Here is a 13,287-nt window from a genome sequence, read left to right as displayed (position 1 = left end):
TTTTAGCGCATGCACCAAAAAACTACTGTCTGCTCAAGAGGAGGCGGTAGCGGCTAGCGCGCGTGGCATTTTAGCGTGCGCTATTCCGCACGTTAAGGCCCTAACGCACCTTTGTAAAAGGAGCCGATAGTGAGTCCCGAATCCAAAAGCACACCAAGATACTATGGGCTCCTTTTACAAAGGTGCGTTAGGGCCTTAATGCGTGGAATAGCGCATGCTAAAATTCCGCATGCGCACTAGCTGCTATCGCCTCCTCTTGAGCAGGTGGTAGTTTTCAGGTAGCACGCGCTAATCCAGTGTGTGCGCTAAAAACGCTAGCGCACCTTTGTAAAAGGAGCCCTATATCATTGCCTCTTCTAAATTTTAAAATATAAAATCTCATAAAGACATTTCAATCATAAAGGAATATTTAATAACATTTCGCTCTAGAAAAAAAGCTCATATGAATAAGTAAGTTTTCAATTCCTTTTTTAAAAGATTTTAACTCCCTATATAATCTCAAATGACATGACAACTGATTCCACAATCGTGGACCTGCAACTGAATTTGCTGTTGTCTGTGTTCTTTTATAAATTAGTCTCCCCATCTGACTCAATCGACAATCGCACTGCTGTTTCAGATCTTAATGACCCTGTTGGCAGGTACTTCCTCAGTGCATGTGTTAAATACCAAGGTGCTGTGCCATAGATGGTTTGATGCACAATTGTCAAAACTTTATATTCAGTCCTAAACTCCAGTGTAGTAGTTTTAACACTGGCAAAATATGTTCATATCTAGGTACCCCAGAAATCAATCGTGCTGCAGTATTTTGCACAACCTCCTTTCTGCATAAGTGCCGCTGAATATTGGTCCCTTAGAATTTAGGCCCCCTTTTACTAAGCCGCCGATTACCACAGCAGCCCACGGTAATCACACTGAAGCCCTTTGAGAATTAATGGGCTTCAGTGCCATTGTCGTGCAGCAGCCGCTAGCATGGCTTTGTAAAACGGCGACTTAATAAGGATATGGGGATTGCTATGCAAAATATTAGTAAGCTTTGTTGCAACATTGGGCTCCTTTTACTAAGGTGCGCTAGCGTTTTTAGCGCACACAGGATTTTAGAACGCGCTAAACCCGCGCTACGCTTTTAGAACTAATGCCAGCTCAACGCTGGTGTTAAGGTCTAGTGTGCATGGCAATTTAGCGTGCGCTATTCCGCGCGCTAAGGCCCTAACGCACCTTTGTAAAAGGAGCCCATTGTGTGATAACTAGAGTAATATTGCAATAGATGGCTTGAAATGAATATTTATCTGTGGTACTAAATAAAATAAAATAGTTACAACAAAGATATATTTTCAATGAAGACATGATCAATTTCCCAAGAGGATCAATTAACACAAGTATAAAACATTTCTAACTGCACCTGGTTACCTTGGAAGACAAAACACTATGAGCTGTACTTACAGGAGGACCTGTGAAGAAAAAGAAAAAGAAAAATTACATGAATATTTCTGGTTAAGTACACATGCAAAAGCTGAATGTGCTACAAATGGAGTTACAGGACATTCTTAGCTATAATCACCAAATGGGATATTTGATGAATTACTGTATTGGGTTAAATAATGATTGATCACATAATAGCAACCTTAAAGGGCGGAGATAGAGGTAAAGTTTTACTGAGATCAGAACAACGATGGATCTACAAATTACAGAGTTTGTCTCCCAGGGGTTTGAATTCTACCCTTGAATAGAAGGCTTTTTTTATGAATGACAGTTGTTTGAGAATTTTATCAGCCTATCTGTTGGATTTTGCATCGGCGTTACCATAATTTTTATATTATTGAAAAAAATATTTTGTGAACTACTGAACCACTCGCCCCCTTTTATAAAACCGTTGCGTGGTTTCTAGCGCCAACCATGGTGGTAACAGCTCCGACGCTCATAGGAATTCTATGAGTGTCGAAGCTGTTACCGCTGCAGCCAGCGCTAAAAAAAAACACACTACAATTTTGTAAAAGGGCAGGGGTAATTTTTTGTACCGTTGGTTCTATAATATTTTGTACTGCTGAAATAATGTTCTGTACTTCTGGAATAATAACTCTTGTTTGTTGGAGTTTGAATTTTTGAATCACTGGAGCTTTAAGAATGGCTTTTTCATAATGTAACCTGCTTGGTTTTTCACAGTGCAAACTGATTGGTTTTCATAGTGTAACCTGATTGTTTTTTTTCAACATGCATTTTGATTGGCTCTTATGGTTGTTAGTATCTCCTTAAAATGTTGCCGCCATTTTGAAAGGGGCTATGCACAGTGAGCAGCTATGTTTGCTGATGCGTTAAATCCCTTTATGCTGCATTTGCTAACATTATTGCTTATCATCCTTGGTTCCTATAATATTTTCAACAGCAAACCATTATTTCTATTTTTTAGCACTAATAAGTGTTTTTGGCGGTTCAAGCTCCTGCTGAAGCTGAATGTGAAACGGGCGTTCCATTGAGCGTCTCAACTAACCTCCTGTGCTGCTGCTACAATGTAGCTCTTATCAAGAAACAATGGTACATTTCAGTTAAGGGCTCCTTTTACGAAGCCGCGTTAGCGGCTTTAGCGCGCGTGACTTTTAATCACGTGCTACCCTCGCGCTAGCCGAAAAACTACTGCTTGCTCAAGAGGAGGTGGCAGCGGCTAGCGCGTCCGGCGATTTCGCATGCGCTATTACGCGCATTAAACCGCTACCGCGGCTTCGTAAAAGGAGCCCTAAGTTTTTAAATAATACTGTTTGTGCACTTTACTTCTTTTTAAAAAATTGCAAAATTGGGGAGGTTTTCTGATTTATGATGGGGGTGCTTGTTAAACTAGAAATTAGTACTCGAGGATTAGGGCCCGAATGTATCCCTTATTAACTCAAAACAAGCCCCACACGGACAAACGATACACACACCCAACAACACTACAAGGCCTTAAACATACAACCAACAGCATTCACACTCCCCAAAAGAAAAAGGGAAAAAGAAAAGAAGTGCCAGTTTCGATTGATGAAGTGGTGAGGATGTTTGAGGAGTATGGTGGGTCTGGAATATCTGGATGTGAAGCAATGATATGAACACCCCTGACGCAGCGATTTGATGCGAAACAGGGGGTTCCCCGTTGGGTGTAAGGACTGCCTGGCCTGGATTTGGAAGCCATTAGCAGCTAAGTTATTTTTTCTTGCTTTTGCTGTGGATGTTATGAGCTGGACTATACTGCCTTTTGTTACATTCACCCACTGATTTTCATCTGTATTAGGCGTGCAGTTTGATACCACCTGGCAGGCTACTTTAGTTGCCTTGTTTTTGGACTATTTTTCAGCATTTACATATAAACAGATAAACAGTTTCTGTAGGAGTGGAGTTTTTTAGGCCAGATGAAGCTGAACTGAGGCCTTTTTCTCCACTTCTTTTCTTTTTCCCTTTTTCTTTTGGGGAGTGTGAATGCTGTTGATTGTATGTTTAAGGCCATGTAGTGTTGTTGGGTGTGTGTATCGTTTGTCCGTGTGGGGCTTGTTTTGGGTTAATAAGGGGTGCTTGTTAAACCCATGAGGTGATCTATACAGCCCGTACTTCAGCACCAACTCAAATCTTTGCCTTTCCTGCCCAACTGTTTTTTTATTTTTATTGATTTCTCATGAGGATTGTATTGAACAACCCCAGACACAGGCGGGTATGCTGGAACACTTCGTGTTACCAGATTTTACCATTGTCAAATCCAGACCCATGTCCCCATTCCCAGGCCTGCACAGTTCCGCCCAATTCATGCCCCGTTCCACCCCAGCCGTGCCCCCCTAAACCCGTTCTCATGCTCGGAGCTGCATTGGGAGGAGTTCTGCGCACACGCAGGTGTGACACGATGATGTCACATGCATTTGTGCATGCACGTGATGTCACCGTGTTGCATCCGTGCATACGCAGATGCAGTCCCAATGCGGTTGGAAGCTAGAAGCTTTTCAAAACCCAGACAAATTGCCTGACATGCCTGGGTAAATCTGGACATCTGCTAACCCTAGGAACACAGCCCATGTTGGGTCCATCAATAAATAGAAATTTGGTTGCTAGGAACTCGAAGGCCACTTGTGCTTTTTTTTGTGCCTTTTGTTTTATTCATTTATTCAATTTCCTAGACCGTTCGCCCAGGAGAGCTCAGAACGGTTTACATGAGTTTATTCAGGTACTCAAGCATGAATCCCTGTCTGTCCTGGTGGGCTCACAATCTACCTAATGTACCTGGGGCAATGGGGGGATTAAGTGACTTGGCCAGGGTCACAAGGAGCAGCATGGGTTTGAACTCATAACCTCAGAGCGCTGAGGCTGTAGCTTTAACCACTGCCCCACTCTAGAAATCAAAATGTAGTAAAAGTAGCCAAGTACAGGACAATCAACTCATTGTGACATCACTGATGAGGTTGGCTCTTAAGCACTGATAGAATGAGGCATTCTGATGTCACAGTACCAGCTCTGGTTATCAGAGGCTGAAGCTTTTCACACTATTTATTTATTCAGTTTTCTATACCATTTTCCCAGGGGAGCTCAGAATAGTTTACATGAATTTATTCAGGTACTCAAGCATTTTTCCCTTGTGGGCTCACAATCTATCTAATGTACATGGGGCAATGGGGGGATTAAGTGACTTGCCCAGGGTCACAAGGAGCAGCGTGGGTTTGAATCCACAACCCCAGGGTGCTGAGGCTGTAGCTTTAACCACTGCGCCACACTGGTCCCTCTCTTTTTCGATTGACATGCCTACAATTAGGCACACCAATTCAGATTCACACTACTATTCTATAACAAAATCTTGGTACGCAGATGCTGTTATAGAATCAGTGGCGTAGCCCCCCCCCCCCCTCCTACCTTGCATGTACTGTTTCCCTTCCCCCATACCTCTGTAACGTTCCTGGCATGAGCAGCAACCTCCAATCTGCTGCTGCACCAGCGTCAGCTCTTCCTCTGACATCACTTTCTAGGCGCGGGTCCAGGAAGTGACGTCAGAGGAAGCACTGACGCTGGTGTGACAGCAGGTTAGGAGTTGCTGCACATGCCAAGAACGTTGCAGGGGAAGGGAAGCGGCGCCCACACATGACAGTGGGGGGTGGGGAAGAAGCATGGGGTGGAGAGGAAGGCAGATGCCTGTGCCCTCACCAAGATGGCACCTGGGGTGAACCCCCCGTCCCCCCTTCTATGCCACTGTATAGAATCAATGTTCAGTGTGTGGTATTGGTGCACCTAACTAGAGGCACCAAGTTCTAGAATTGCCCCCAATAGTATCTGTAAAGGATTTTTTTTTTTTATTCCTTCAGAAGACTATTGAAGCAAGTACATTTGGCAGAAGACAGAAGGGGGAAATTCATCAAGTGGTGTTAAGGTCTCAAGTCATGCTAAATGGCCCTTAAAATGGTTTAACAAAAAACAATGTGGAGAAATGATGTTCCTGAGATGGACTTTATTAATATTAAAATAATATTAAAACTTGGCAAAACCACATAAAAACCTCTAGGACGCAGTCCACTGAAAATCTTTGGACCCTGGACCCAACATGGTCCTTGTTTCAACAGAATGTCTTCTTCAGGGGTCCCTATGAAGTCCTATGGTAAAGATACGTGGATAAAAATGCCAGACAGAAATAAACTGATCCGTAAAAGCGGTGTGCAGGACATGGGCTCAAAAAGCCGAGTGGTTTGCCAAGTTTTAATATTATTTTAATATTAATAAAGTCCATCTCAGGAACATCATTTTGCCACATTGTTTTTATTTATTTTTGGATTTGTCTGTGGAGATCATTGGACTTAAACAGCTCTAGTGCCACTTGACTAAAAATACCATGGTGATATTTAAGTCATTGTGGGTTACACATTAATGAGATACAAAACATGTAAATGCCTGTTTTCCATTTTATTACTATGTAAATACCATAATATGACTTATGGTGATATACCATAACTAGCATTAAGGCCCCCCCCAACTCAGCCTCCTTCCCTCTTGATTCCACCTCACCCCCCCCCCCCCCTTTAGCATCTTTCATGCACAGGTCCCCCCTGCCCCCCCAAAGAGGACCTCAGGGTCCTTACCTGATAGTCCAATGCAGTGGCATAGTAAGGGTTAGAGTCGCCTGGGGTGGTGGCTCCCCTCCCTTGCCCTCTATTCCACCCCATCTCCACATGCTCCATCACCACCCCCTCTTGCCGCACACGCACGCACCGCTTCCCTTTTCCCCTACCTCTGTAAAGTTCTTGGCACGAGCAGCAACACCCAAGCTGCTGTCATGCCAGTGTCAGTTGTTCTTATGAGTTTACTTCCTAGGCGGGGTTGAGGCAGGAAGTGACGTCAGAGGAAGAGCCGACGCTGGCGGGACAGCAGTTGTGGGGTTGCTGTTCGCACCAGGAACCTTAAAGAGGTACAGGGGAACAGACCATAGTGAAAGAAGTATCTGAGAAGTTGAAATTGGGAATTATTGAAGAGTTGGCCAGAAACTGGTGGCCATCGTACTGGTGCTGAAGCCGGAAAAGAGCACCTGATTTTATATTAATTTCTGGAAGGTGAACACTGTCTCCAGACTAGAGGCTTATCTAATGCCAAGAGTCGATGAGCTCAAGAGGTTGGGAAGAGCTCAGTTCATCTCAGCCCTGGACCTAAGGGATATTGGTAGGTACCCCTTACTCCAGCAGCAAAGGAGAAGACAGCCTTTTCAACACCCGCTAATCTATTCCAGTTCACAGTGTTACTTTTTGGCCTTTACTGTGTGGAAATTTTAGGAATGCCCTTGACCCGCCTATGCACTCCCATGGTCATGTGTCGCCACCCCCACTTTAGGGTTGTGCACTATGGGATTTGGGAACAAGATGTGCATGCAAATTCAAATTGGTGTGAATTAGCACCCAGTTATTGGTACTAGTTGGCTCATTAGCCTGCTAAGTTGGGTGCACATCTTGGATCAGTGCCCAAATATCAGCACCCCAATTTTGGGTGCCATATATATAATTCAGGGGCAAATGTGCAATTGGAGATACTTCAGACACCTGTGAGTTAGAGTTCTTACCCTAACTAACAACAGAGCAAATCCAGAATAGATATAACAAATGATGTCATAATCATGCTTTAAAAAATACTGTAAACATTGTGAACGCTTACCAGGTTCACCTCTTCTTCCCCTCTTTCCTCGTTTTCCTGCAGGACCTGTAAAAAAAAAAAAAAAAGCAAAATTTGAATGTTTTGACTTAGTTCAGATTTTATAGTATCTATACAAGATGTGCTCATTAGTATGAATTAATTTGTACCTGAGGAACACAACTTCACAATTGAAATGACCTTCAAGACTGTATAGCATCAAGGCCCAGTAGACTTATAACAAAAAAAACATTATCATACACTGGCACAAAAGTTGGCAGTCTAATAAAGTTTAGGGCTCCTTTTACGAAGGTGCGCTAAGCGTTTTAGCGCACGCACCTGATTAGCACACGCTAGCCGAAAATCTACCGCCTGCTCAAAAGGAGGCGGTAGCGGCTAGCGCGCGCGGCAATTTATCACGCACTATTCCGCGCGTTAAGGCCCTAGCGCGGCTTTGTAAAAGGAGCCCTTAATTGGGCATAAAAAGGGCTAAGAATTAGACATGTGCATCGTCAAATAATACATGTGTACAGAATTGTTATATTTGTTTGACATGAGGTACCTAGTTGTATTATACTATCTTGTTCACGTTAGGTCATAATTAATACTTGTATACTTGGTGGTTATTGGGTTGTTGTTTTTTTCTCCTCTTCATATGTTATTATTATAAATCTTTATCTGTTACAAGGCATCTGTCTTGTGGGTGGTTGGGAGTTGTTATGTTTGACGGGGGGAGGGGGGATGTATGATTGTGGGTATGTATGGGGGTTTTCTTTTTAGTTTTAGCTCAAGGCAGTGGCTTACAAGTCTGAGATTTGCTTGGCATGTGACTTTTAGCACTGATGCTGTACTGTTATTGATACTGACTCTGATGTTACTCAATGCTGATGGGAATATGTAAGGTCTTATCTCTGAATATCAGAGGCTTACATCATCCTATCAAGAGGAAAAAAATGCTGTTGTTTTGTAAACATCACTCTGCACAGGTAGTCTTTTTGCAAGAAACCAAGCTGAATGTCATTGAATCTGCCAAACTGAAGAGGGATTGGGTCTCACATTGTTTCCTCTCCCCAGCTGTTTCCACTAAGGGTGGGGTTGCTATTTTATTATCCAAACATCTTCACTACACTATAATTGGCTCCTCCCATGACTCCCAGGGTAGATGGGTATCAGTCACCCTTGATATAGCTTCCAGTAGGTATACATTCCTCTCACTATATGGACCCAATACTGCAGACCCAAAGTTCTTTCATGAGATCTCCAAGGAGCTGGCTTCCCTTTCTACTGACTATATCATTGTGGGTGGAGACTGGAATTTGGTTTTGGATTCCCACTTAGACCGAAAATCTCACTCCTCCTATCGCTTGCCTACGACCCATTCGCTCTTAAGAAATATCATTCAGTCCTATGACCTTGCTGATGTATGGCGTCTCTTTCACCCCAAAGATCAAGAGTATACCTTTTGGTCAGCGCCTCATGCGTCTGCTATGCGACTGGATTACTTCCTTTTGTCTAATTCGCTCATACACTCTGTTCACTCTTCATCTATACTCTCTTGCCCTCTTTCGGACCATTCGCCATATCGATATCATATGCTCTCTCGACCCCCTCACCCTCTACACCTTCATGGCGCTTGAATGTTGCTCTTTTGCAAGATCTTGATTTCCTTTCCCAGGTGGAACTATGGACAACTGAATATTTCATGTACAATGATACACCGCTTGTATCTTATCAGATGATTTGGGATGCCTATAAGGCGTACCTGAGAGGTCGCATCATAGCCTATTTGGCTCATCTTACCAAATCTCGTAAACAATCACTGCTTGATCTTGATGCTCAAATAAAATCCTTGGAGGTTCGATATCATATCTCATCGGCTGCCTCAGATTTGATACAAATACGTAAGTTGAAATTCCAGTATAATACCATTCTATCTGAGCAAGCTGGTGTAATGTTGTTACATGAAAGTGCTTTGTATTATGAACATCGAAACAAAGCGGGTACCTTACTAGCTAACTACCTTAAGCAAAAAAAAAGAGCTCGTCATAGTGTTGCCCTTAAACAGGGAGACTCTCTCATCACAGACCCTGTAGCCATCACCGATCAGTTTCGCTCCTTTTATGAGAAACTCTATACTTCGGGAGTTACTTCATTTGAAACTGACTTTGCCGAATTCTTTCGAGACCTGCTGCCTCCTTCTCTTCTATCTAAGCTTCTTGAGGAGCTCAATCAACACTTAACTCCATCAGATATCAGTGCGGCCATTGGTGGATTACGGACAGGCAAGGCCCCGGGAGGGGATGGTCTCCCCCTGGGTTTCTATAAAACCTTTCAAACCACGATGATACCATTACTCACTCGGCTTTACACTGACTTTATGGAGCGGGGCTCGAGTGGAGGAACCTTTGCTGAAGCGGATATAGTGGTTTTCCCCAAGCCTGGACGTGATCCAATGCTCCCTAACAATTATAGACCAATTTCGTTACTCAATTATGATTGTAAAATTTATGCTAAAATACTTGCTGATAGGCTCACTAAGGTTCTTCCTTTGCTTATACATCCTACTCAATGCGGCTTTGTAAAGGGACAACTTACAGCTGATAATTCTCGAGTACTATGTCATGTATTACAGGCTGCCCGTCATGTCTCCATCCCTCAATGTGTGATGTCATTAGATGCCGAAAAGGCTTTTGATTATGTGGAATGGAAATATTTGTTTCATACTTTACACTGGTTCCAATTAGGTGATGTATTCATTGACATGGTGCGCCTATTGTACTCTAATCCTAGGGCCAGGTTGAATGTGGATGGGCATTTTTCCTCTTATTTTTCTCTATCCAGGGGATATATGGTGTATATCGAAATGCAGGTCCGCTCACATTATTACCTGTCCAGCGCTTATGGGAACGAGATCTCTCTCGTTCAGTTTCTGAAAGTCAATGGAACCAGATATGGCGACGCTCCAATAGACCCTTGCACTCGGCCTCTCTTAGACAATCTTTGTTTTTTGTTCTTCACAAATCGTTATGGACTCCAATCAAGCAACAACGAGTTGTTTCCACTTCATCTAACGAGTGCTGGAGATGTCTTATGTCTGCTGGAACTCTACAACACATGTTTTTTGACTGCTCCTTTGTATCTGGCTTTTGGATGGACGTTGGAGATATTGTGAGTCATATTATTCCTTCTCCGGCAGTGTTGACTTATGACCTTATAATACTACGATCCTCAGCAATCGAACCTCCACTTCCTCGACATATGGAGACCCTGTTTGACATACTCTGTGGCTTGGCCATCAAGACTGTACTACTACATTGGAAGACGCAGAGACCGATATCTGTTTCTCAATGGTGGTCTATGGTTCTCTCTGCGTATAAATATGAGTCCAGAGTGGCCGAGTGCAGAGGCTCACAATCTATTTTTCGTAATATCTGGTCTCCTTTGATTGCTTACTGTGAGTGTACCACATGAGGTTTTTCATTTGTGATATATCTTATTTTATTTGTATTTCTACAGTACTGTATTGATGGTGCTTTTGATACTACTAATGACTGTATATGCTATGCTATGCTATTGTATTTCAGCAAGCTTGTCTCCACTACTTTATATTAGTGGATTGTTTATTTCGCTGCCATGAGCTGTTCTGTTTTGTTATTGTTTTTGTATTTCTTTCTTTCTTAATAAAAATTGATTGACTTAAAAAATAAAAAAATAAATAAATCTTTATCTGTTATTATTGTAAATCAAATTAAAAAAAAAAAAGAAATGTAGAAGAGAATGATGGATAAAGACAAAAAAAAACAAATCTAACCAATTAGACTTTGGGCTTATGCAATTTGTTGAAAAAATTTTATACTGCAGCTCGGTAAGAATTTTAGGTGCATGTTAAAATCACACTTATACCACTGGTTAGCGATGCTGAAATGGTTTCAGTGGAGTGTTAAGTTGTATGGAAACTTTGACCACATACCACATTACAATGAATTCACATGTGGTGATTAGCCAACACATGACATGCAAAACAAAAATCGAGAATTTTGTACACATGGTTAATATAGGACACTTTTCACCAGATCTACGGCAGTGGAGAAGGTTTGGTTGAGAGGACTAGTATCTACTGGCAGTCCCCTCTCCTCCCAACTGACCAGCTTGACAGAGATACCTTGTATTGGCCCCCTTGATGATCTAGTGGCCTCCTCCCTCTCTGACCTACGCCAACCCAATGATCTGACCCCCTTACCAACCCTTCAAAACATTTTTGCTGGTAGTTTAGTGGCCCCCTCCTTCCCCCTTACCAAATCCCGCTTTTTGTGACTACAAAAATTAAATTATTGGCATCTAGTAGCTTCCTCCAAACCACTGAACCCTCCTCCAGTCCCACCCAAGCACATCTGCCATATTTTAAAATGAGAGGAAGGTGTGGTACCTACTTGCTCCTACCTCAGGCATTGCCATCTTGAATAATGGTAGCACCTGCCCTATGAGGTATATCCTGGGGTTGCACTGGTTGGGGCCAGCCTGCTATATAACCCCATTTTCTAGCACCCTTTGGTAGGCATTTCCTTTAATTCCTGACAGTCCATATTAGTCACATGGTACTTTTCATTTCAATATAGGGCTTATCCACAATTACAACCATACTCCCCCACTTTTACAAAAGCCATAGTGCAATTTTTAGTGCCAGCCGCAGCGGTAACATCTCCAACGCTCATAGAATTCCAATGAGCGTCAGAGCTGTTACTGCCATGGCCAGTACTACAAACCGCGCTACGGTTTTGTAAAGGGGGGGGGGGGGGTCTGTTCATTGTGGATAACAAATAAGAGCAATCATTGGAATGTAACATAAAATAAAAAAATAAAGCTTAAACTTTAAAAAAAAATTGTAAACAAAATGTTTTTTTTAAACAGCAGGTAATAGTTTAGTTTATTGTTATTGCTAATTCGTCTTTATCTAGATTACAAAAATATACATATGCAGTGTTCCTCCGTAAATTTGCAGTTCGCGGTTCACGGAGTCAATCATATGCAGTCTTCTCTGACCGCCTCTTCCTGTAGTAAAGTCGGGCTACACCAATCAGGAGCTGCGTGCCAAAGCAGCTCCTGATTGGTGTAGCCCAACTTTACTACAATAAGAGGTGGTACGAGCAGACTGTAAATGATTTTCTTCACCCGCTGGCGCTCCAGCTGCCCTCTCCTGCCTCTCCAGCTGCCTTCTCCTGCCTCGCCTGCCTTTTGCATTCATGGTTTTTCAAAATTCACAGGGGTTCCTGGAACGGAACCCCCGTAAATTTCGGGGGAGTACAGTATAATAAAATGATTAAAATACATACAAACTGCAAACTACCTTCCAACATTTGGTCTATTGATAGGAAAATAAGGAATTGAAAATTCTCTTAAATGTAAGCTTGTTGCCAGAGAAAAAGAGATTGATAGCAGACCTTTATCACACTCAATCTCTGTGAGAAGCAGACTGACAGCAAAGAAGTCAAATAAGATGGAGCCAAGCCATAAATAAGTCTAAATATAAAACTCAGTTTCAAAAATGAACATGTGCTTTTAGGTAACCAATGCAGTTCTTAACAAAGGGGTCATGCGATCAAATCTCCAAGCTCCACATAACAGTCTCACTGCCATGTTCTGCAAAGTCTGGAAGTGCTTGGATATTTTAATGATGGTTCCAGAATATAAAACATTAAAGGAGTCCAACTGGATAAATATAAGACTTGGACTATTATTTTAAAATGATAAAATTTAAGAAAATGTTCAGAAATAGTTGCCTTAAAAAAAAACCCATTTTCTTATATAATAAATTTATATTTGTGAAAGATCGATATCCTTCAAAATCTGCAATAATAATGCATGGTCGCCAAGTTGAGCGCAGCAGAAAGGTCAAACTGCAATTTTATTATGTGGTAACCCCGAGTTACAAGTAATCGAATGCCATTTACCAGTGAACATTTTAGTGTTTTAGTACTGAACCCTTCTTAATCTCGGACTGGGAAAATGAAGAATACTGTGATTATCAAGATAGTCAATTAGCTGATTAGCCATTATATTTTCCAGAAAGAGAGGTTCCTGCCTGATTAAACCGTGCTGAGCAACTCAGCATACAACATTCAATGACAATTAACTGGTTAGTGCCACTGAATATCACCACTAACCAGCTTTCTCCTAACCCTG

General features: G+C 42.2%; 1 protein-coding gene across 1 annotated transcript in view; it reads right to left on the bottom strand.

Moving 5' to 3' along the window:
- The window catches only part of COL25A1 (collagen type XXV alpha 1 chain), a 405,886-nt gene that overhangs the window by 334,199 nt on the left and 58,400 nt on the right, over nt 1-13,287 (bottom strand). Inside the window, exon 5 of the mRNA XM_033960097.1 lies at nt 7,132-7,176. Within this exon, the coding sequence (XP_033815988.1) occupies nt 7,132-7,176 (45 nt within the window). The remainder of the gene's footprint in view (nt 1-7,131; nt 7,177-13,287) is intronic.

This window comes from Geotrypetes seraphini, chromosome 1 (assembly GCF_902459505.1).
Source record: "Geotrypetes seraphini chromosome 1, aGeoSer1.1, whole genome shotgun sequence".
Taxonomy (NCBI): Eukaryota; Metazoa; Chordata; class Amphibia; order Gymnophiona; family Dermophiidae; genus Geotrypetes; species Geotrypetes seraphini.
Note: the sequence above shows the minus strand (reverse complement) of the source record. Positions and strands in the feature narration are given on the sequence as shown.